Source organism: Gadus macrocephalus, chromosome 5 (assembly GCF_031168955.1).
Source record: "Gadus macrocephalus chromosome 5, ASM3116895v1".
In the NCBI taxonomy this organism is placed as follows: domain Eukaryota; kingdom Metazoa; phylum Chordata; class Actinopteri; order Gadiformes; family Gadidae; genus Gadus; species Gadus macrocephalus.
The window spans coordinates 2,661,831-2,685,384 of record NC_082386.1 but is presented as its reverse complement, the minus strand read 5'-3'; the positions used below and the strand labels follow the sequence as shown (position 1 = coordinate 2,685,384).

The following is a 23,554-nucleotide window of genomic DNA, read 5'->3' as shown; positions in this document are numbered from 1 at the left end:
TGACTTCGGGCAAGTAGGATTCAGACCCACTGGCCCGACCGGGCAGGTGGAAAAAAACCTTAGTGTTGAGCCCTGTCATAGAGACTTATCCAAAGCGACTTGCAGCTGTGATTGCCGCAAAAGGTGGCTCTACAAAGTATTGACATTAGGGGTTGAATAGTTATGCACATTGTGACGCCCCGCTCTGTGCCTTGAGCGCTAGGCATATTCTTCCCTCTGCCTGTAGGGTATAGGAATATGGTTGTATATTGTTTATATATGGTACTGTTTATGTATGGGCCCCCGGCAGCCGTGTTCTGGCTGCCGGGGATATAGGCGGTGTCCTGTGGCCCGATTCTCTCTCTGTCTCTCTCTGATAGACGCGGTTTGACGGCTGGATGCAGCGGATCGCATTGTCTTCTCTGCGCCCGTGTTGATTTATGGAACTGCCTGTCAATAACTATAGTTTATTGTGATGAACGTTACCCGACGGTGTCTGTCTCCCTATGTTCAACGCCTTTGAGCCAAGGCGTTTGTGACAACATTGACTTTTACTGTTATTTTGTCCTATTTGTTGTTTGCTTCACAAAAATAAATAAAAACGTCTGCAAAGTTGTGGGCATCATCTGTAAATTAAATGATGCAAATCCTCAAACAATCCATGTTAATTCCAGGTTGTGAGGCAACAAAACACAAAAATGCCAAGGGGGGTGAATACTTTTGCAAGGCACTGTAATATGTAAATAGCGGGTGGTGCTGTCAGGTTAAAATAACACTAAGGTCGCAACACGTTCTTGTTTATATAACTAACAACTATTTTTACACAATAACGCTAAATATAGTGGCACGCTTTTGAATTCAAACGAACCATGCCCGACATATCAAGGTGTACACTGAAAGAACTTTCCTAAACGAGGTCAGGTCCTCCCCTCTTTCCCTCCTCCTCTTCCGCCCTATCGGAGGCTGCTCCTCTAAGTCCCCAGACACTGACTGCCGGGCTGAGGGTCGGGTTGTCTGAGGCAGGGCAGGGCAGGCTTGATTGGCTATCTGGCTGGCTGGCTGGTTGGGGATAGGCTGGCTTTTTGGCTTGAAGACAGGCTGGGTTTGATGGGCTGGCTGGCTGGGTTGGTGTGTAGGCTCGCTTTCTGGCTGGCTTGTAGGCTGGTTGCACTTCTTTCTGCACGCCTCCTCTGAGCAAACACAGTCGACGATATTCGGATAAGTTTCGGAGAGTGCAGACGGAACAAATTGCTGTTTTATCGTAAAATCTTTAATTGTAAACAAAAAAATATTGTAAACTTTATCGTTCAAAAAATCAGCTCCAGCCTTGGCTAGAGCTGATCACAACTTTTGCGATCGCCACGTTTTGTGGTGATCACAAAAGCTGACCATGTCGGACGTCATGATTCATAGATTTGAGATATGATTATTAGATATCCGATATCACTCAAATATATTTGAGTGAGGGGAACCCCGTTTAAATTACTAAAGGCTAGCTGGTTCTTACATATCTGATGTACTTCCGGTAGAAGCTCAATGCTAACGTAAACAACCTTTTTCATGTCATGCTATCTACGCAAACAATATATACTATGAAAGAGACTCCAAGGAGTTCAATAGTACAAGCCTTCATGTTGTGAGCTTACCTCAAATAACTAGATGTGAAAGAATAACTTCAATAAACACTTTTCCTGGCTACTACAAGTGATGACACACACACACACACACACATACACACACACACACGCACACGCACACACACACACACACACACGATTCAACCATTTCAAACCATCAGCTTTAACAGCTCAGCTATTCTATGTTTGATCTCTAATGTATTCAAAACATTTTTTGGTATGCATGTTTAAATTGTTTACTCCTTTTATACTTTTGAGCGCTGTCCCAATCTTTTCACTTGATTTAAATGATCGTACCGGGCTGATATCGGTAGATAGCCAAAGCTGCGGTATCGGAAGTGAAAAAGTGGTATCAGGACATCCCTATCATAAACTTACCACGAAAACTGGTACTTTTGGCAATGCTCCTCCACGCGGCTGTTCTGCTCTCCATTTGTACGACGGAAGGGTCGGCTCGTACAAAACGCGAAACCCGGACACGGCAAATATGATATTTTCCTCCTTTTTCTCGTTTCTGGCGGGAAATGTTGGGGAAAAATCTCACGGACTGTCCAATCGCCTGGAATGAACGCGTGTTCGTTTGCATAGTTAACTAAAGTTCAGCTTTTTGTCCGTCCCCTTTACACATGCCGCGATCCCCCACAATCCTTAACACCACGCAACCAATACAAAATGAAGGGGAGGCAAGGCCCCTATTCGGGGGCTGCGCGTTGGGTAGGGCCCGAGCCGGTAGAGGGACAGCTGGTCAGCCCAGTTTTCTGATTACAGTTTAATGCATTTTTCACAATTAAGTGCGTGCGTGCGTGCGTGCGTGGAGCGTACGTGCGTGGTGCGTGTGTGTTTACTTGAGCTGGTTGTTTGACTGAACGAGCTCCTGGATCAGGGCCTGCCTCCTGTCGGAATCCCCCAGCATGGTCTTCATCATGACCCGGACCTCTGCAGCAGTCCTCTTGTCCAGCAGAACCAAGTCTAGCGGCACCAGAAGGGAAACATTTGACTCAGCTTTATGGCCCTTTAGCATGAATAATAACTTTAAGAACCGAAGATTCAAGGAAAGACATGCATTGAAAAATTTAAATTTTAAGTGAATTCTTTATTAAAATAATATTTTTTAAGAAACATTATGAAGACAGACAATTAATGTTAGTGACAATAAATGTAAATCCTATTTAAAAGAATATAAAAAAATAACTGTGGAACTTTCATTCAAACATCATTCAATTAAAAAGCATTACCTGAAATATTTTTATTCTCAACTGGATCGGCAAAGAACACCGGTTTGAATCCATGATTCTGCAACCGTTTATTCACGCAATCCCACTCGGCCTGCTCCTGCTGAGATATTCAAATAGAAACTGAAACGTCAGTTCAAAGTCAGGAGATACAGACATCCCAACCACACAGGACAAGAATACAGACACCCCAACCACACAGGACAGGATATACAGACACCCCAACCACACAGGACAGGAATACAGACACCCAAACCACACAGGACAGGAGATACAGACACCCCAACCACACAGGACAGGAATACAGACACCACAACCACACAGGACAGGAATACAGACACCCCAACCACACAGGACAGGAATACAGACACTCCCACGGAAATACTTCAAGTCCTGTACCTGAAACTGTGCGTAGGTCCACAGATACACATACGTCTTCTCTTTTGAATTCAAAAGAGGAGGTTCATTCTTAAAATCCATATTCAAAACTTGCATCCTTCTGCAATATCTAGCCTATATCAGACGAAATAATCTACAATCTCATGATCCGTTTAACAGCGTCTATTTTTCTTTCAGCATCTTGCTGTTACGACTAGCTCCACTTCCCTGAGGGGCAGTTGGAGTCCACTTGCAAAATATCAGGTTACAAGAGTAGAGCAGATGGGCTACGACATGTAAATGTACAATTGTGCACGCGCCATGCACGCAGGCGCGCACACGCAGCAAGCAGAATTATAAACACACACACACACACACACACACACACACACACACACACACACACACACGCCTACCTTTTCCATGGTCAAACTTTCTGCAAGTCGTCAGGAGAAACCACTCGCTGCTATGAAGACAAACACTAAACGTACAACCGCAGTGTTCAAACTACCAAGTTAAAGCAGATGCATGGCGGGTTTCTGGTTCAGTTCCTTGTTTTTTCATCTTAAGGTCTAAATATGTATTTGAAATGGTTTAAAAGTTCAGCGTTGAGATGCAGCTTCAGCGCTTGCTTGGACCACCATGTGAACGACGCCTACTGGGCATGCGCAGAAGACCCTAATCGCCAGGTTTTAAGGTTCTTAGTAGTGGGGGGGGGGGGGGGGGGGTAATTTTGCTTCTTTCGTATAATTCAATATCATCCCACTGCAGACATAAATGGGCGTTCTCGTGTGGTGGGGGTTCCCGTTTACGCAGACTGGAACGCCCCCTTCTCATTCTTCGTCGCCTTTCTCGCTGAACTGGATTAAAATGTCAAAGTGTACTACTCAAAAACCATGTAAATAGTGTTGTAAATAAACTTCAAAAGCTTTTCAAATCTTATTTGGAAAATAACTTCACATGGTGTGTCTATTTACAATTTATTCGTTACCAGCATTCGTAGTGTTGATCAGCAGTGAAATAGTCCGCCAAAGACGTTGACGTTGCTTAGCAACCGAAGACACTGGGGTTGACAAGTTACCTGCTGGGTCCAGTTGCACCAGCAGAACGTAAGGTCCCACTTAGGCTACGTTGAACGTAAATCACCCAAACGTTCGACTTTACACTCTAATAAAAAAATAGCAGTTGCACCAAGCAGATAGTTTCAACGTAACACTAAGTTATAACTTATCTTTTACACCTCCCCTCTAGCTGGTGTAGATTCAAAGGTTTTTATTCGCCATTTGTGCATAAACCAGACAGTTCAAACACATTGGAATTCTTGTGCAGGGCTTCCCAAGTCAAGTACAGTATTAATACAATAAAGAGAGAGAGAGAGAGAGAGAGAGAGAGAGAGAGAGAGAGAGAGAGAGAGAGAGAGAGAGAGAGAGAGAGAGAGAGAGAGAGAGAGAGAGAGAGAGAGAGAGAGAGAGAGAGAGAGAGAGAGAGAGAGAGAGAGAGAGAGAGAGAGAGAGAGAGAGAGAGAGAGAGAGAGAGAGAGAGAGAGAGAGAGAGAGAGAGGGCGCAGCACAATAAATAGTAATAATAAAAAAGTATAAAGAGTTTTTAAAAATTAAGATAAGGATAAATTGCATGTTGTGCATTGCATTGCAGAGAGCACCACAATTTAAAATTTAAAAATATATATACATATTAAATTAAATTGAATTCAGCAGTGCAACCATACTGTATAACCACATGTAGCAGCGTTATTGCAGGTAGGAAGTGGGGGTAGGGTGGTGAGTATATATATATATTCAAATAAATAAATAAAATAAATAAGTAAAATACAATATTGCACATTGTATTTTTCAGATGTTCTCTGTTAATGCCATCAGTCGCACTGTTGCAGGGAAGAAGCTATTGAAGAATCTTGTTGTGTGTGTGATGACACTGTCCGCTCTACTGTGTCTGAGTCTGTATTTGCAATGTTTGTTAATGAGTAGAGGGTGAGCTGGGTGGAGGGAGTCTCTAATGATTCTCACTGCCCTTTTCCGACAGCGCTGACTGTAAATAAAGTCCATGGAGGGAAGTATGGTCCTTTCAGCAGTCTTTATGACCCTTTGGAGTGCCCTCCTCTCTGCCTGTGTGGTATTCCCGTACCAGACAGTGATACCTGAAGTGAGAATGCTCTCTACAAGTCCACTGTAGGCCAGGGTGAGAGGACGCTGGTTTAGTCCCGATTTCCTGAGCAGTCTGATGAAATACAGCCGCTGCTGGGCTTTTTTCACTGTGGCAGCAGTGTTAAGAGACCAGCTCAGGTCAGACATCACCTGCAGTCCCAGGAATCGGTGGTTGTCCGCCCTCTCCACCTCAGTCCCTTGGATGGTAAGGGGCTGTAGGGGGGCAGGACTCCTCCTGAAGTCTGCTATCACCTCTCTTGTTTTGGCTACGTTGAGGATGAGGTCATTCTCCTCTCCATAGATGAGAATATCCTCTATCACACTCCTGTAGCCTGACTCATCACCCCCCTTGATGAGGCCCAGGATGGTGGTGTCATCAGCGTATTTGATGACAATGGTGTTATCGTGTGTAGAGGCACAATCATGCGTGTACAGGGTGAAGAGTTTGGGACTGAGGCAGCAGCCCTGTGGTGAACCTGTACTGACTATGAGCTCAGCAGACACCCGCCTCCCCACTCTCACCACCTGTGGTCTTTCAATCAGGAAATCTAGGATCCAGTTACAGGTGGGAGTCGGGACACCGAGGTCCGTCAGTTTACCAATCAGCTTGACTGGGCGGATAGTGTTGAAGGCAGAGCTATAGTCCAGGAAAAGCATTCTGACATATGTTCTGCTGTTGTCCAGGTGTTGCAAAGTGTGATGTAGGGCTATGGCCACCGCGTCATCCACTGATCGGTTGGGGCGATAGGCAAACTGGGATGGGTCGACAGTGTCCGATACGTGTCGTTTATGTGGGTAAGAACCAGCTTTTCTAGGCACTTCATGGGGGCTGAAGTTAGCGCCACCGGCCTTAAGTCATTCAGCGTGGATGAATTAGGCTTTTTTGGAACCGGTATGATTATGGATGATTTAAATACTCTGGGGACTACTGCCTGGGATAGGGACAGATTGAAAATGTCAGCATACACACCCACTAGTTGTTCCCCACAGGCCTTCAAGACTCTTGGATGAACGCCGTCTGGTCCCATAGCCTTATGGGGGTTCACCTGCTTCAGAGCCCTCAGAACCTGTGCGTGTGTAACCTGGAAGGCAGTGTCCATGGAGTCACAGGGGGCTTTTGAGGGAGTGTCTGTGTTCAGCCTGTCGAACCTGGCATAAAAGTTATTAAGGCGGTCAGGAAGGGTGGCATCTCGGGTGTCTGGGGTCGTCATGGTAGTCCTGTAATTCGTAGCTGCCTGGATTCCCTTCCACATGCTGCGCGTGTTGTTGTTCAGGTAGAGGCTTTCAAGTTTTTGGGAGTGGGCCCTTTTTGCAGCTGTGATGGACCTCTCAAGGTCATACCGGGCTCTCTTATATTCCTCTTGATCTCCTGACTTGAAGGCCTCTCGTCTAATTCTGATGTTTTGTTTAATGTCCCCATTAAACCAAGGTTTTTGGTTAGGGAACACACGCACAGATCTTGGGGGTGCACATATAGACGTGCACCAGCTGATGTAGTCGCTCACAGTCTCTGTGTAGTCGTGGATGTTGTCTGTGGCATCTCTGAAGATGTTCCAGTCTATGGCCTCCAGGCAGCCCTGCAGACTCGCCTGTGCACTGTCAGTCCAGGTGTTAACAGTTTTAATTGTGACTGGTCTCGCCTTGAGCCTCTTGATGTATGCAGGCCTTAGTATTATTGCTAGATGGTCAGATTTGCCGAAATGGGGTAAAGGTGCAGCAAGAAAAGCATTTTTAATGTTGCTATAGCATTGATCCAGTGTTTTGTTTCCTCTGGTGGGGAAAGTCACAGACTTATACAGTTTTGGAATATATTTCCGAAGGTTACAGTGGTTGAAGTCTCCCAGAATGATGTAAGTTTACACTTACACTTACACATAAAGTGTAAGTTCCATACTAACGATAAAGAACCGTTAAAAGAAAAAAACGCAAAAAGATTTCAACACTAACGCAGGGTAAAGATGGCTATTCGTTTTGAGCAATGGGAAGAGGAGTTTCAATGCGATTTGCGCCGGGAACGGATTGTCCGTGACCGTATCGATCCATTTCTTTATTATGATGATGTTGAATTATATGCGCGATTTCGGTTTTGCCGGGCGGAATATTATATTTATTTATTTATTATAAAATCCGCCATCAAATAGCTTAACCTCACGCCTATACCGTCCAAGCAAATTTTAGAGAATAAATGACTGAAACTGTTTTGTTTGCCCTCTCATTTGGGTGCTAACGCGTCTTCACTCGGGTAAGGTGGAAACTTGCCGGTATTTCCTGTTTACATTGTTATCTGTCAATGATTGGCTTGAAATTATCTAAACGTCATTAAAAGCGACACTGGTACACTTTATGCACTACTAGTAACGTCACAACTTAAGTTATGGTGGTGCAACCAAAATTTAGAACACCTTTAGTTTGACACTAGCTACGTCGAGCGTAGGGTTAAGGCAGACTTTACACCCGAACTTATGATCGGCTTTACGTTCTGCTGGTGCAACCGACTGCAGACTACTACCCATGCAAGTGAACGGAGCGTTCCACGGCATTGAGAAGACCCGTGTAATAAAGGCCTATAATATTTCTGTTTATGGCATAGATTTCTCCTCAGATTAGGCCAATAAAGCAATGATAACAAAAACACAAAAACATAAAAACACAACCTGACCGGACATTAAGAAAAGTCTTCCTCATTTTTTTCCGGGGTCAATGACCGGTAATAACCGGACAAAGGATACTCTGCTATAGAGTGGCGAAGTCACGCCCCTTCCGGTAGGGCTCATGGGACCTATGAGATCGAAAAATATGAATGGATGTCAATGGAGAGAAAATAATTATTTTCTGGTCCCGGTCTTTATATGCCCTGGATTACACATATGTTGTTTGTGGATTTAAAGGATAATTTTTCATGCAAAGAGTTCGACCGTTTATTGTGCAATTGTTCAGATAAAGGCTGTAGAGAAAACACAACGAGAAAGACTACACGGCTCGTATGTGACGTCACGCTCCCTGCGACTGGCGTGGAGAAGACCGACAATCTTCCCATCGGCATAACTGAAACTCTGCACGTGCCCCGACTTATAATGGTTTTCACCTCTTTCGATGCTTTTATCCTCCCCTTGGAAAAAGCGGTGAAGTGGGGCAGAGAGATCGCCATCTCTGTGCCGAGTTCCAAGGGCGGGTGTGGTGACGTATATCATATGCGTCGAGAGCAGCGAAGAGCTGTAGTTCACAAAGCGGCCTCACATAAAACCTAAAATTATCAAACTTCTTCACGAACATTTTTAGTTTTCTTTGCATGAAAAATTATCATTTAAATCCACAAACAACATATGTGTAATCCAGGGCATATAAAGACTGGGACCAGAAAATAATTATTTTCTCTCCATTGACACCCATTCATATTTTTCGATCTCATAGGTCCCATGAGCCCTACCGGAAGGGGCGTGACTTCGCCACTCTATAAACCGACCGAACTTTCATCGTCAACACCGAGAATTCATCGTCAACATTCGCGCTCAGCAACATGAGCGCGAATGTTTTTTGAAACCTGCTTTTAACACTCAGTTTACTAGCTAAATTCGATTAAAAAATTCAATACAATACAAATATAAAGAAAAAACAAGTGTTATCTAGCGATCAGTTATCTGCATTATATAATATTATTTCGTCTTTGGCAACATGAATGCGATTATTTTTTTAAACCTGCCTGGCAACGGACAACCCCTTACGTAATCACTTGTCCGTTGCCTGGCAACGGACAACTGATCACAACTGATCACAACTGTCACACCAATTTTGTACCGGGTACGTCATCCTTACGTAATCCATTCCAAACCTGCCTGGCAACAGACGATCGCGTCGAACGTTGCCTGGCAACGGACGATCGCGTCGAATGACGTGGGAAGGTTCAAGAACATTCGCAAACTCGTTCTTTGAGCTCAACAAGACAGATAACACTTAATTTACAAATTACATTCATTAGCGTTCCTAACTTTATATTTGTATTGTATTGTATTGTATTGTATTGTATTGTATTGTATTTATCAATTTCCCCACACAGTAATAGCTAAATGTTATGGGGATAACGTGAATAATAACAATAAAAATAAGAAATAATAAATAATAATGAATAAATAATAATAAAAAAATTGCACTACTTTCACCATCACGCACAATTGTACATATATTCTTTTCTTTTCTTTTCTTATCTTATCTTCTTATCTTATTGCTAGTGTTTACATGTGGTCGATAGTGTTTAAATGTGATCGATAGTGTGTAAATGTGGGCGAGAGTGTTTAAATGTGGTCGATAGTGTTTAAATGTGGTCGATAGGGTTTACATGTTTAAATGTGGTCGATAGTGTTTAATTGTGGTCGATAGTGTTTAATTGTGGTCGATAGGGTTTACACGTTTAAATGTGGTCGATAGTGTTTATATATGGTCGATAGGGTTTACATGTGGTCGATAGGGTCTACATGTGGTCCATAGTGTTTAAATGTGGTCCATAGTGTTTAAATGTGGGCGATAGTGTTTAAATGTGGGCGATAGTGTTTAAATGTGGTCGATAGGGTTTACGTGTGGTCCATAGTGTTTAAATGTGGGTGATAGTGTTTAAATGTGGGCGATAGTGTTTACATGTGGTCGATAGGGTTTACATGTGGTCCATAGTGTTTAAATATGGTCGATAGTGTTTAAATGTGGTCGATAGTGTTTACATGTGGTCGATATTGTTTAAATGTGATCGACAGTGTTTAAATATGGTCGATAGTGTTTAAATATGTTCTTTTCCCTCACTCTCCACCTCATCCCTAACTCTCCACCTCAAGCTGGTGTGTAGTGAGCGTTCTGGCGCCGATTGGTTGCCGTGCATCACCCAAGTGGGTGCTACATATTGGTGGTGGTTAGTGAGGTCCCCCCTTCACTTTAGGCGTCTTTGAGTGTTATTAATTATTATTATTCTTCATGTTTAACCTCTGTTTTCCTTTTATTCCTAGTCTGTTTTACATAGTTTTGAATGATGACTATATGCTCTGTAAGGTGACCTTGGGTGTCTTGAAAGGCGCCTCTAAATTAAATGTATTATTATTATTTTATATAGAGTATCTCTATTTTTTTATTTTATTTACTCCTATCTTTTTCAGTATTATTCAATACTTGCTTATTGTTTATTGTTTACTGTTTATTGTTTGTTAAGATCGTGCGCAACGAATACGAATACCAAGACAACCCTGTGGCCGTCACACTAGCTAGACTATGATACACTTTAAACACTCAGTTTACTAGCTAAATTCGATTAAACAATTAAATGCAATACAAATATAAAGTAAAAACAAGTGTTATCTAGCGATCCGTTATCTGTATTATTGTAGTGTTTTAAACCGTATTAATATTAACGACATTACAGTTTTTTCCTATCGTTTTAGGCAAATTTACCTAAACCATGTTCACATTCCCTAAACACTTCACACAGTGAGCATACCAGTAGACCATGTGAACCAAACGGTGGTTACTTGCCCCTATGCTAAGATACAAATGCTGGCAATGACGCCTTCTTCCAAATTTCATGGATACCTGCCCCAGTCAATGTTCACTACCGGCAAAACGCTGTGGAACTACAGCATATTTTACCAATGTTTAGATACTCTGTTCAAAACAGTGAACTTTCTGTTCAAAACCTAACTTATTAGTAATTTAGATCACTGTAGATGGAAAGATGCTGCATTTGGACAGACAAATGAAGTTACATGTTTGAATAAGAAAAAATATTTAGTTTATAGTTTATTTATTTTATTTTACAGTAATTTAGATTTTTTTCCCCCTGTGCACCATAGTTCTTGGTGAATTGGCATGGAATTATGGAATAGGTGAAGGTGGTGAAGGTGAAGGTGAAGGTGAAGGTGGAGGTGAAGGTGAAGGTGGGGGTGAAGGTGGAGGTGGAGTTGAAGGTGGAGTAGGAGGAAGAGGAAGAGGTAGAGGAAGAGGTGAAGGTGGAGGTGGAGGTGAAGGTGGAGTAGGAGGAAGAGGTAGAGGAAGAGGAAGAGGTGGAGGTGAAGGTGGAGGTGAAGGTGGAGTAGGAGGAAGAGGTAGAGGAAGAGGAAGAGGTGAAGGTGAAGGTGAAGGTGGAGGTGGAGGTGGAGGTGAAGGTGAAGGTGGAGGTGGAGGTGAAGGTGGAGTAGGAGGAAGAGGAAGAGGTAGAGGAAGAGGTGGAGGTGAAGGTGAAGGTGGAGTAGGAGGAAGAGGAAGAGGTAGAGGAAGAGGGAGAGGTAGAGGAAGAGGGAGAGGGAGAGGAGCAGCAGCAGCAAGGACAGTTGTATCTGATGAAATCAGAGCAACTGTCATCGACCATGTAATCAATCATGGTCTGTCCATGAGGGAAGCTGGTCTGAGGGTTCAGCCGAACTTGCCAAGATCAACGGTGGCATCAATCGTGAGGGTTTTCACACAAACTAACAGGTACTATACAGTATTTACAGCATTCTGACTGATGTGTTTGTAACAGTAGTAATGTGATGTGAGAAGTCTCCAAAACTCTCCTGACGTATCAGTGCATTTGTGTCTGACTCACTATTGTAGGACCCAACGGTTGCCCCACTCAGGTGGAAGGGGAAGAAAATTCACTTTGCCACAAGAAAATGCAATAGTGCAAATGGTTATTGCTAACAATAGTATAAGGCTAAGAGAAATTTGTGCAAACATCATCGCAGACATTGGTGTATTTGCCAACATTGAGAATGTTGCACCACGACCATCGCCAGAGTGCTGAAAAAGCACCAAATTCGAATGAAGCAGCTTTACACTGTCCCCTTCGAGAGGAACTCTGAGCGGATAAAGGAACTCCGGTACCAATACGTCCAGGTAAGACTGAAAACAGGACACACTGTCATGTTGATTGTGATTTTGCACAAAACTGTAAGCTATGCCATTTTTGTCTTATGGTATCTTGTGTATTCTCTAATTTCCTGAAGAGAGCCATGGAACTTGAAGCCAGTGAGAATGAACATGCGTTCATCTTTGTGGATGAGGCTGGCTTCAACCTGGCAAAAACACGTCGCCGTGGAAGGAACCTGATTGGGAAAAGGGCCACGATAGATGTTCCAGGCCAGAGGGGTGCGAACATCACCATGTGCGCAGCAATTTCGAACGATGGACTGCAGCTGCAGAAGGCCGGCATAGGCCCATACAACACCGAACGCCTAATTGCCTTCATAGATGAGCTTTACGAAAGGCTCACAGCAAGAGAGGTAGACAGGCAGAATCTACCAACGTATGTAATTGTATGGGACAATGTGGCCTTTCACCACTCCCGGCAAGTCACAGGGTGGTTTGCGGTGCATCCTAGGATGAGGTCACTTTTCCTTCCGCCTTACTCTCCTTTCCTCAACCCCATCGAGGAATTCTTTTCGGCGTGGAGATGGAAGGTCTATGACCACCGCCCTCAGGACCAGATGTCCCTATTAGAGGCAATGGCTGCTGGGTGTATGGACATAGCCCCAGAAGATATCCAGGCCTGGATAAGGCATTCCAAAAGATTTTATCCACGTTGTATGGCAAGAGAAACCATACGTTGCGACGTAGAAGAAAATTTGTGGCCAAATGCGGAGGATAGGAAGGATTAGCCCAATTCTGCGCCACTGTTGGGCTACTGTAATATACAGTATGTGCAGGTTTTGTGCATTGCATTTTTTGTTAGAACACATTTTGACTTTCTGTATTTTCTGTTTTGTGTAACACTTGCACTGTGACAAAATCTCCAAAAAGTAAAGCACAGTGAAAAAAACTGTTGTGTTTGTGATTTGTTTCTGGATCATATATTACGTACTTACTGTATGTAATTTGCATTACAAAAACTGAAAATTGTTATTCTCAGTTTCTCATAAAACACTTACAGTATTTACTGTATTTACAATTACAGTACATTTACCACACTCAATTGTGACATCTTTTGTGGGAGGTAAACCGACATATGAACACTGTCAGCAGATACTTGGCTTGGATTGTCATACTGTAATATTACAAACTTTATTACTGTAGTCCAAAGAAGTGTTTGTCTGTGTTTTTTCTCTTTTTTTCAATGCAACACTACAGGAAATCTATGCCAAACTGGAGGACACAGCAACATTTTATATATGCAATTGGCAATGCTTCAAGATGTTAGTGTTTTTTAGGTCATAGTGTTCTGAGAGGAAACATGTGTTAAGTTATGGCAGCATTGTTTGTGGTGTGGTTGTTGTAGTGCATTTTGCACCAAAGGTTAAAAGATATGCAGAGGTGTGTGTCTCTAAAGCCCACTGTGTTAAGTGATAGGGAAAAGTGACCATAGTATGGGTACATGACCGAAAACGATAGGAAAAAACTGTAACACCGGGACCGTTTCACATGCTCGCTTTATTACTCCACTTCTGGTAACATACAACTGCTGCGCATGACTGAACGCCAACACGCATCTGGACGCATGTGGTCGATAGTGTTTGAATATGGTCGATAGGGTTTACAGTTTTTCTCGATTGCTTAAGCACAATTTTCAAAACAGGGCCTGTGTTTTCAAAACACTACACACAATTAGCACAACCACACACCCAATTAGCAAAACACTACAGATCCTTTGCAAAATTAAACACTCCTGTAAAAACTATACACTTCTTTTTAAAAACCACACTTTGTTACTATATGAAACACACACGTTTCACATTACTATACTCTGTTTGCACGAGTTACACTCTGCTGTGATAAACCTAAAACACTTTTAGCACTTCTACTTCCCTATGATTAGAGTAGGCTACTATCAACAAAGTACAAATATAATGTAAATTCACCAAACAATACACAAGACCAATGTTGCAGACTGAAGAAACTCATTTATTTCTCAACACGCCCAAAATGTTGACATAGAGATTCATAATACTGTAATCAAACGTCACTTTACGTATTGTAAGTTAAAACAACAACTAGACGTTGTCTCTTCGCCTAGCTGGATCTGGCCAGAGAATTTCATCAACATCGCAGGCAATGTTGTCATTAGCAAGACACCTTGGAAAGAAACGTCTTGAATGACGAATCCATCCTTGCATTGCTGCTACCTCCATCTGGTCACAGGCCTCCTCCATGGCTTGGATGAGGGGTACCTCAGCCTGGAGACGGAGATCATATACCTTCCACCGCCATGCCGAGAAAAACTCTTCTATAGGGTTGAGGAATGGAGAGTATGGTGGAAGATATAAGACGGTGAAATGTGGATGTTGCTGAAACCAGTTCTGAACCAGAGCAGAGCGATGGAAAGACACATTGTCCCAGACAACAATGTATTGCATATGATTTATTTGATTTGCTGCTGTTATGTTGCGCAATTGGTCCAAGAATGTAAGTATGAGTGCTGTGTTGTAAGCGCCCATATGGGCATGGCGGTGGAGGACCCCATTCTGTGTAATGGCTGCACAGAGTGTTATATTACCCCCACGTTGCCCTGGGACATTGACTATAGCCCTGTGGCCAATGATGTTTCTTCCCCTCCTTCGTGTTCTCGTCAGGTTGAACCCAGCCTCATCTACGTAAATGAACTCATGCTGGATCTCCTCTCCATCCATTCGTAAAACTCTCTGAAAAACAGTGTCCGGCAAAATTGTGTAGTTCAGTGTAGATCTAGTATACATATTACAGTACAGTAAAAAAACTGAGACAGTATGCAAGATCACACTGCTAAAGTGCATACATACCTCTGCATAATCATGCCGCAGTCGTTTTACCCTTTCGGAATTGCGCTCGAAAGGCACTCGATAAATTTGCTTCATTTGAATATGTTTCTTTTTTAGGATGCGTGCCAGTGTTGATGTTGAGACCTGATGGATATCATTGAAAATGGCGTGGTTATTGACAATGTTAGCTTGGAGCTGCTTGAGTGTTATAGCATTGTTGGCCAAAACCATGTTTACTATCTCCCTCTCTTGCTGTTCTGTGAACATAGGAGGCCTTCCCCCTTGTCGTCCCTGACCCTCAATCCTATGTAGAAAAAAAAAACAGTATACAATAGTACAGTAATTTCACAGGAAAAGGTAACAGAAGTGCCGATAGTGCATAGAATACAGTACTGTAAGCAGTGACTGAAACCGTGCAGATGTTTTTGATATGATGATATTTTTACAATACCTATTTTCCAGTCGAAATGTTCTCATCACACTTGCCACTGTATATCGGCTTAGATTTGGCTGTACTCGGAGTCCAGCCTCCCTCAGCGTCAGGCCGTGGTTGACAACGTGGTCAACCAGTGTTGCGCGGATCTCATTTGTCAGATTCGGTCCTCTTTGAGCACCTTCTTGTCTTCCTCTTCCTCTTCCTCTTCCTCTTCCTCCTCGTTCTCCTCGTTCCCCTCTTCCTCGTCCTCCTCGTTCTCCTCGTCCTCCTCGTTCCCCTCTTCCTCGTCCTCCTCGTTCTCCTCGTCCTCCTCCTCCTCCTCCTCCTCCTCGTCTTACTCTTTCTCTGACTCTTTCCATTGTGCTTGGAGAACGCTGAACTCACCTACTGCTTTTTATAGTGCTTACACACCTGATTGTTGTGTCTGCAATTAAGCAAACAAGTGTTTGCACACCTGATGACTGTGTTGAACCAATTGGTTGGACGGTGTGGTAATTTGACAGTCAGTGCTTTGGTATTGCAAGGACGTGACTTCATGATAGATTTTTGTGTGTAATGTATGTTAAGTGTGTTTATTGTTTTGCAAATCACTGTGTGTATTGTTTTGCAAAAAGTGTGAAGCTGACATTGTGCTTATAGTGGTGCAGATCTGGGCTCATGTTATGATCCTTGAGTGTAAGGTTTTGATAATAGTGTCATACTTTTGATTTTAGTGTTTAAGCAATCGAAAAAAACTGTAAATGTGGTCGAGAGGGGTTTACATGTTTGAATGTGGTTGATAGGGTTTACATGTTTAAATGTGGTCGATAGTGTTTAAATATGGTCGCTAGTGTTTACATGTGGTCGATAGTGTTTAAATGTGGTCGATAGTGTGTAAATGTGGGCGAGTGTTTAAATGTGGTCGATAGTGTTTAAATGTGGTCGATTGTGTTTAAATGTGGTCGATAGGGTTTACATGTTTAAATGTGGTCGATAGTGTTTATATGTGGTCGATAGGGTTTACATGTGGTCGATAGGGTTTACATGTGGTCCATAGTGTTTAAATGTGGTCCATAGTGTTTAAATGTGGGCGATAGTGTTTAAATGTGGGCGATAGTGTTTAAATGTGGGCGATAGTGTTTAAATGTGGTCGATAGGGTTTACGTGTGGTCCATAGTGTTTAAATGTGGGTGATAGTGTTTAAATGTGGGCGATAGTGTTTACATGTGGTCGATAGGGTTTAAATATGGTCGCTAGTGTTTACATGTGGTCGATAGTGTTTAAATGTGGTCGATAGTGTGTAAATGTGGGCGATAGTGTTTAAATGTGGTCGATAGGGTTTACGTGTGGTCCATCGTGTTTAAATGTGGGTGATAGTGTTTAAATGTGGGCGATAGTGTTTAAATGTGGTCGATAGTGTTTAAATATGGTCGCTAGTGTTTACATGTGGTCGATAGTGTTTAAATATGGTCGATAGTGTTTAAATGTGGTCGATAGTGTTTACATGTGGTCGATATTGTTTAAATGTGATAGACAGTGTTTAAATATGGTCGATAGTGTTTAAATATGTTCTTTTCCCTCACTCTCCACCTCATCCCTAACTCTCCACCTCAAGCTGGTGTGTAGTGAGCGTTCTGGCGCCGATTGGCTGCCGTGCATCACCCAAGTGGGTGCTACATATTGGTGGTGGTTAGTGAGGTCCCCCCTTCACTTTAGGCGTCTTTGAGTGTTATTAATTATTATTATTCTTCATGTTTAACCTCTGTTTTCCTTTTATTCCTAGTCTGTTTTACATAGTTTTGAATGATGACTATATGCTCTGTAAGGTGACCTTGGGTGTCTTGAAAGGCGCCTCTAATTTAAATGTATTATTATTATTATTATTATCTAACGTGGGATGCCATACACTACATCCCTCCCCTTCTTAGATGATAACTTACATCAATATGAATTGTAATAATACAAACTGTTTATACAGAAACTCAGTTAACTATTCCTCTTGATCATAACATATCACTATCAAGTAGTATATCAAGTAACTTAGACACACATGTATTACTCTTAGCAAATTTAATTTAACAAACACCTTCAGCATTAATACTGTAATAACGTTTCCAGCTACTTATTCACCATCCCTTGGGAATAATCATATTCAACATATCTCTATAGTTAACAGACATTCAGGCACAGCTAGAAATGTAATCAAACATTTAGATTGTCACAGAAATATATTATACATATATATATATATATATATATATATATATATATATATATATATATATAAAATCTTAAATTCAGAGAAAACCTTAACATTTTATGTAACAAAACATGACCTGAATGGCGAGGGGTGGACTACTAGGGATGGGAATTGATACGAATTTCACGATTCCGATTCCGATTCTGCTTATCGATCCGATTCCTTATCGATTCTCTTATCGATTCTCATTGGGTGAGAAAATAAGTACAAATGTGTTTGTTTGTATTAAATCTCTTTAATATCTGATCAGAAGTGCGTCTAGTATTAGGAAATTGTACATTTTGACATAATTTGGTCTAGACAAAAAAACATATGTTTGGCTTTTTAAGCCCAAATGCCATCATTATGTGCCATAAAACTAAAAACACAGACTGAAAACAGTCAAGTAAGAGCTTGTGCCTTTTGGAATGCTAACAGTGCTCATTTGCATTTAACTTGTAACAAAATTCAACTGACATAAACAAAATGAAGTATTGATTAGACAGAGATTGATTAGATGGGCCTACCTAATAAACCGTTGGAACACACAAAACTGGATACCATTGCAACGCCGGTAAACAAACCCCGAGAAGCCCAATCCCTATGAGAGCTCCCCACGCTATGACCATCCGGAGGCGGACAGAGCTGTTGCCCGTGATATTATGTATACAATTATATTATATCATATACTATTATGTATAGAGCTCCGGGAGTCGCAAACGGCAACAATCACTTTCTCCTCCATGCTGCAGTTCACCCCGGACTGCACTGCACTGAGTTTGACGGTTGAACGCTGATTGGCTGTTACGTTACACATGGCACTCAGTTGTCACGCTGTTGAACGCTGATTGGCTGTCATCACGCAAAATTTGCTTCAAAGTTGAAATATTTCAACTCGAGCGAATTTGTCGCGGCACAAATCCTCGTGAAGGCGCTCGCCTGTGCACGGCAAAGTGCACGGGAAAGTGTGGCGCGACAAATCAAAACTTGTCGCCGGTTTTCTCTGGCGAAAAATTCACGTCTCGACGTTCACTTTGTATGGGATCTTGTCGCCCCGTTTGTGTGAACGCACGATGCGCTTCTTCCTCGGCGGCGCCATGTTTGCTGCGTTCTGAACCAAAACAAAGCAGCGTGTGTGTGAGGACATGACGCAGTTGCCGCGACCGGAACCGATAAGCGGAATCGTTAAGCAGGCTTGCTAATGATTCCAAGGAATCGGTTGACTCGGCACCGGTTCTGAACAAGAACAGGTTCTCGATTCCCATCCCTATGGACTACCCTGCCATTAAGACAAATGCTGGGGATTATTCTGTCCCTTTATGGCACTGTCTGTCTAACGATAGTCAACAAAGTGAGTTGGCATTCTCCTGGTTCTCTGAGGTCTAGTGTCCTGTTCATGGGTTTCAACTGGTGCTGTGCTGTGAGAGACCAACCTCTCTCCATCCACACCGATTGGCACGACCGTGTCTGGTTCAGGCTGAACCCACCGCTTCACAAATGACACATGACGCATTATCTGCTTGCCGTCCTTTTCAAGAATGACTGAACATCCTTTTCGGTCTACCACAGTGTAGGGGTCTTGTTCGAACGGTGTAGACATTTTGTTTTGTTTCTGCTGACGGCGCAGGACTTTGTCACCCTGCTTCACAGTGCTGTCCTTCGCTCTTCTGATTCTGTCTGCATACACAAGTCCCTTCTCCTTCCTCACAGCATCAGTTCAGCGAACAGCAGCATCCTGTCCAGTCGGTTGCAACTGGTTGTTCGCCGACAGTTCCGGAAGCTTGGTTCTGATCTGGCGGTTGAAGAGTAGCTCGGCCGGACTGCGGCCGGTGACACAGTGTGGAGTGCTGCGGTAAGCCATAAGAAAAACGTCAAGCTCGCTGCGCCAGTCCTTGCCTTCAGCGTGAGCTGCACGTATGGCTTTACATAGTCCTGTTCTGTCTCTCAACTTCCCCGTTCGCCTGAGGCCAATATGGGGTGACACGGCGATGTTCAATTCCACTCTCCTGCAGATATGTTTTGAATTATTTTGACACGAACGGCGTGCCGTTGTCAGTCACTACAGACTCTGGGATTCCATGAGTCACAAATTGGTGTTTCAGATTTTTTATTATGTTAACTGATGTGGGACTTCTGAGGATATCGATATTCACCCATCTAGAGTAGTAATCAGTCACCACCATCAGATGGTCTGGGAATGGTCCACACATGTCCATCGCAAGCTCGGACCTTGTGGTAGGAACATCCTGTGAAGTGAAGCTATTGAATGGCAAGCGTGACATGACCTCACTAACTCCTCTGCTTTACGATCAATTCCGGGCCACCACACTTTTGTTCTCAGTCTTTGTTGTGTTTTGACTATTCCTTGATGTCCTTCATGCGCTAATATCAGTGTCTGTTGTCGTGCTGCCTGAGGAACGACAATCCGGGTACCTCTCAGCACTATTTTCCCAACAGTGGAGAGCTCAGTTTTGACGGTTTTGTAAGCCGCCTCTAATTTACTCCAGTCACCTGTCTCGATACTGCTCCGTACAGTAGCAAGATTGTGGTCCTCTGCCGACAAGTTCTCCATTTGTCGTTGTGTGAAAGCATGGGGCACTGCATGTTGAGCCACGTAGTAGACATGCTCCTCCATGGGGCCAATCTGTACGGGCGGGTTGACTGTGATGCTTGACAGCGAATCAGCTGCATTCTGTGGACCTGGCTTATACACCACTTGAAACGATAGGGTTGCAGCCGCAGAGCCCACCTTTCAATTCCCGCTGGCGGTTTGGACTTTGGCGAGTAGATGGTTTCGAGTGGCTTGTGATCCGTCACCATCACAAACTCTTTCCCGTATAGGAACACATGAAATTTCTCACATCCCCACACAATGGCAAGGGCTTCTCTTTCAGTCTGAGAGTAGCGGCGCTCTACGTCAGATAAAGCTCGGCTCGCGTAATAGACAGGCTTGTGTGTCCCATCACTTTGCTTCTGGCTCAATATTGCACCTAATCCCACTGGACTGACATCCACAATCACATGTGTCTCTGCATCCTGGCTGAAATATGCCATTACATGTGAACTGGCCAGCTGTTCCTTTAGTTCTATAAATGCCATTTCCTGCTCTGACCCCCATGTCCATTTGCAGGATTGCCTGGTGAGTCTCCTCAGTGGTTCTGATGTCGTGGCCAGATTAGGAATGAACCTCCCACAGTAGTTAACAAGCCCTAGGAAACTCCTCACATCATCGGCATTTGTTGGCTGAAGTGTGTTCTCCACTGCCTCAATCTTTGACTGAGCTGCTCCTATGCCATTTTTGGACAGTACATGACCAATAAATTCCAGCTGTGACATCCGGAACAGGCACTTTTTTGCTGTTGACTGTCAGCTGTCTCTCTTGCAGTCGTTGCAGGACCTGGTGCAGTCTTTCATCATGCAGTTGAATGGTCTCACCTGAAACGATGATGTCATCTGATATGTTGTGCACTCCAGGGATGCCTTGTAGGACTTGACTGATGATGTGTTGATATATCTCAGGTGCGGATGATATTCCAAACATCAGCCTCTTGTAACGCCACAACCCTGGACTCAGGTTTCAGTTCTATCTGATGATATCCCCACAAAACACTGTGGCTCCCGTCATGTCCTCCAGTATTTCATCTATGATGGGGATAGGGTGCCGTTCACGCACTATGGCTTCATTTGCTCTGCGCATGTCCACACACAGTCTTGGCTCTTTTTTTCCATGTACAACAACGAGCGGCGAAACCCATGGTGTTGGTCCGCTCACTCTCTCGATGACATCCATCTCCTCAAGTTGTTTGAGTTTGTCATCCACTTGTTTCCTCACACTGAATGGTATTCGGCGAACAGGCTGGGCTACCGGCTTCACACTGCTGTCCACATGCAGCCCCAGCTGAAAATCTTTTGTTTTCCTAGGCCATCAAAACAGTCTTTGTATTTCTCCTCGTAGTCAGCCGTGAAAGCTGCTGTGTCTTTTGGTTGAACAGTATTCACTTGTTCAAGAGGACCGATACGAAGCAATCCCAACTGTACAGAAGTCTTTCTCCCCAGCACACTTTCCGTGCTTCTTTAATTACTTGGATTTTTGCAGTGACAGTTTCAGATTTTCCATTTGCTTTAAAATCAGCCACGAAAATCCCTTTCACATGTAGTGGTGTTGTTGAAGCGAATGGATAGACTTGCTTCTCTGGGCTCTGTAGTATGATGTCATTTTTTGGCTTCAGTTGTGCGAACTTTGTCTCAGTCACGATATTACATGTAGCCCCTGAGTCTATCAACATTTCCACTGGCTGCTCATTCACCAGTACTGTTAGTGTTCCATCCTCAACACTATCATTCACTGTGAATACATAGTCATCTTCACTGTCACTGGATTGTCTGTGTGTGTCTGTGATCGTTACTCTGTTTATGTGTTTTCTTCGTTCTACACATTACAGCAAAATGTCCTTCTTTGTCACAGTTATTGCACTTTTTGTTTTCTGTCACTGTGCACTCACGACTTAAATGACCGTCACGTCCACACCGGAAGCATTTCATTCCGTGCTCATCACGTGGTGATTGATTTCGAGTTGTGGAGACTCTGGGTCTCCGTTTGACTCCTCCCTCTCACAGGTCTCTTCTCCACAGCATTGACAGTCAGTTTCCCCATTCTTGCAGCCTGGTGATCTGCTACCTCCATTGTCCGTGCAATATCCAGGAGCCCTGGAAGTTTATGGTCTTTCTCCCGCAATAGCCGTCGGCGCAGCGTGTTTGAAATGCACTTGTCAATAACTAGGTCACGGATAAAATCGTCCCCCCAAAACACTGTCCATAGACTCCTCTTGTGCTTGTTCTACTTGTCTAAACATATGTCTCTCATAGGGAATGTTCTTCTGAGGCGTGAAGTATGCATTTAATTCGTTTACCGCTCCGTCGTAGTCTGTATCATTTCCAGTGCCCTCCAACGTGAAGAATATGTCCTGAACGTCGGGTCCTGCTAAATGAAGCAGTAAAGCCCTTTTTCGCGATGCTTCGCGGATTTCTGATGCGGCTAAATAGAGTTTGAAACTATTTATCCACTTCTCCCAGCGAACACCGACATTAGCCGACTCACTCAGCACGTCAAAGGGACCGACCACCGGTAGACTCAGCGACATGCTTGCTTCGTTGTCCTCTTTTTCCTCCCCTTGACGGACCAAACTTTACTTCATGCACCCTCAACAGTGTGTGCAAATTAAAACATTCTGTTTTAAATCCTCGTCGCCATTTGTACTGTTTTTTTAAAAAAAAACCAGTACATTTTTAAAAAAAACACGCCATTTAAACCGTATTAATTTTAAACAACATTAACACCGGGACCGTTTCTCATGCTCGCTTTATTACTCCACTTCCTGTAACATACAACTGCGCATGACTGAACATCAACACGCATCTAACGTGGGATGCCATACACTACAATTATGTTATTTCATCTTTGGCAACATGAGCGCGAATGTTTTTTGAAACCTGCTTTAAACACTCAGTTTACTAGCTAAATAGAGTTTGAAACTATTTATCCACTTCTCCCAGCGAACACCGACATTAGCCGACTCACTCAGCACGTCAAAGGGACCGACCACCGGTAGACTCAACGACATGCTTGCTTCGTTGTCCTCTTTTTCCTCCCCTTGACGGACCAAACTTTACTTCATGCACCCTCAACAGTGTGTGCAAATTAAAACATTCTGTTTTAAATCCTCGTCGCCATTTGTACTGTTTTTTTTTAAAAAAAACAGTACATTTTTAAAAAAAACACGCCATTTAAACCGTATTAATTTTAAACAACATTAACACCGGGACCGTTTC

General features: G+C 43.3%; 2 protein-coding genes across 3 annotated transcripts in view; both read right to left on the bottom strand.

Annotated features, from left to right (window-relative positions):
- The window catches only part of cep70 (centrosomal protein 70), a 29,729-nt gene extending 25,843 nt beyond the window's left edge, over positions 1-3,886 (bottom strand). The window contains exons 1-3 of one of the 2 annotated variants that reach the window (XM_060051236.1): positions 3,643-3,886; positions 2,852-2,951; positions 2,462-2,585 (exon numbers count right to left, since the gene is read on the bottom strand). In XM_060051236.1, coding sequence (XP_059907219.1) covers positions 2,462-2,585; positions 2,852-2,951; positions 3,643-3,651 — 233 coding nt within the window. In that variant the 5' untranslated portion in view covers positions 3,652-3,886. Of the gene's footprint in view, positions 1-2,461; positions 2,586-2,851; positions 2,952-3,247; positions 3,432-3,642 lie in introns of those variants that run through there. The other variant, XM_060051235.1, reaches the window with a different exon arrangement.
- Positions 3,887-13,875: 9,989 nt separating this feature from the next.
- On the bottom strand, positions 13,876-15,753 carry LOC132457548 (uncharacterized). The gene is made up of 3 exons (XM_060051802.1): positions 15,523-15,753; positions 15,093-15,375; positions 13,876-14,975 (listed from the first exon to the last, which is right to left on the bottom strand). Exons 1-3 carry the CDS (start codon positions 15,546-15,548, stop codon positions 14,328-14,330), a joined length of 957 nt encoding a protein of 318 aa, XP_059907785.1. The 5' UTR covers positions 15,549-15,753; the 3' UTR covers positions 13,876-14,327.
- Between the last annotated feature and the right edge of the window lie 7,801 nt (positions 15,754-23,554).

Excerpts from the sequence above, each read along its gene's own strand:
- LOC132457548 (XM_060051802.1), bottom strand. The coding sequence starts at position 15,548 with ATGAGAACATTTCGACTGGAAAATAG. Across the intron at positions 15,376-15,522 it reads ACATTTCGACTGGAAAATAG|GATTGAGGGTCAGGGACGAC; the intron begins GTATTGTAAAAA and ends TTTTCTACATAG. Across the intron at positions 14,976-15,092 it reads TGCGGCATGATTATGCAGAG|AGAGTTTTACGAATGGATGG; the intron begins GTATGTATGCAC and ends ACTGTTTTTCAG.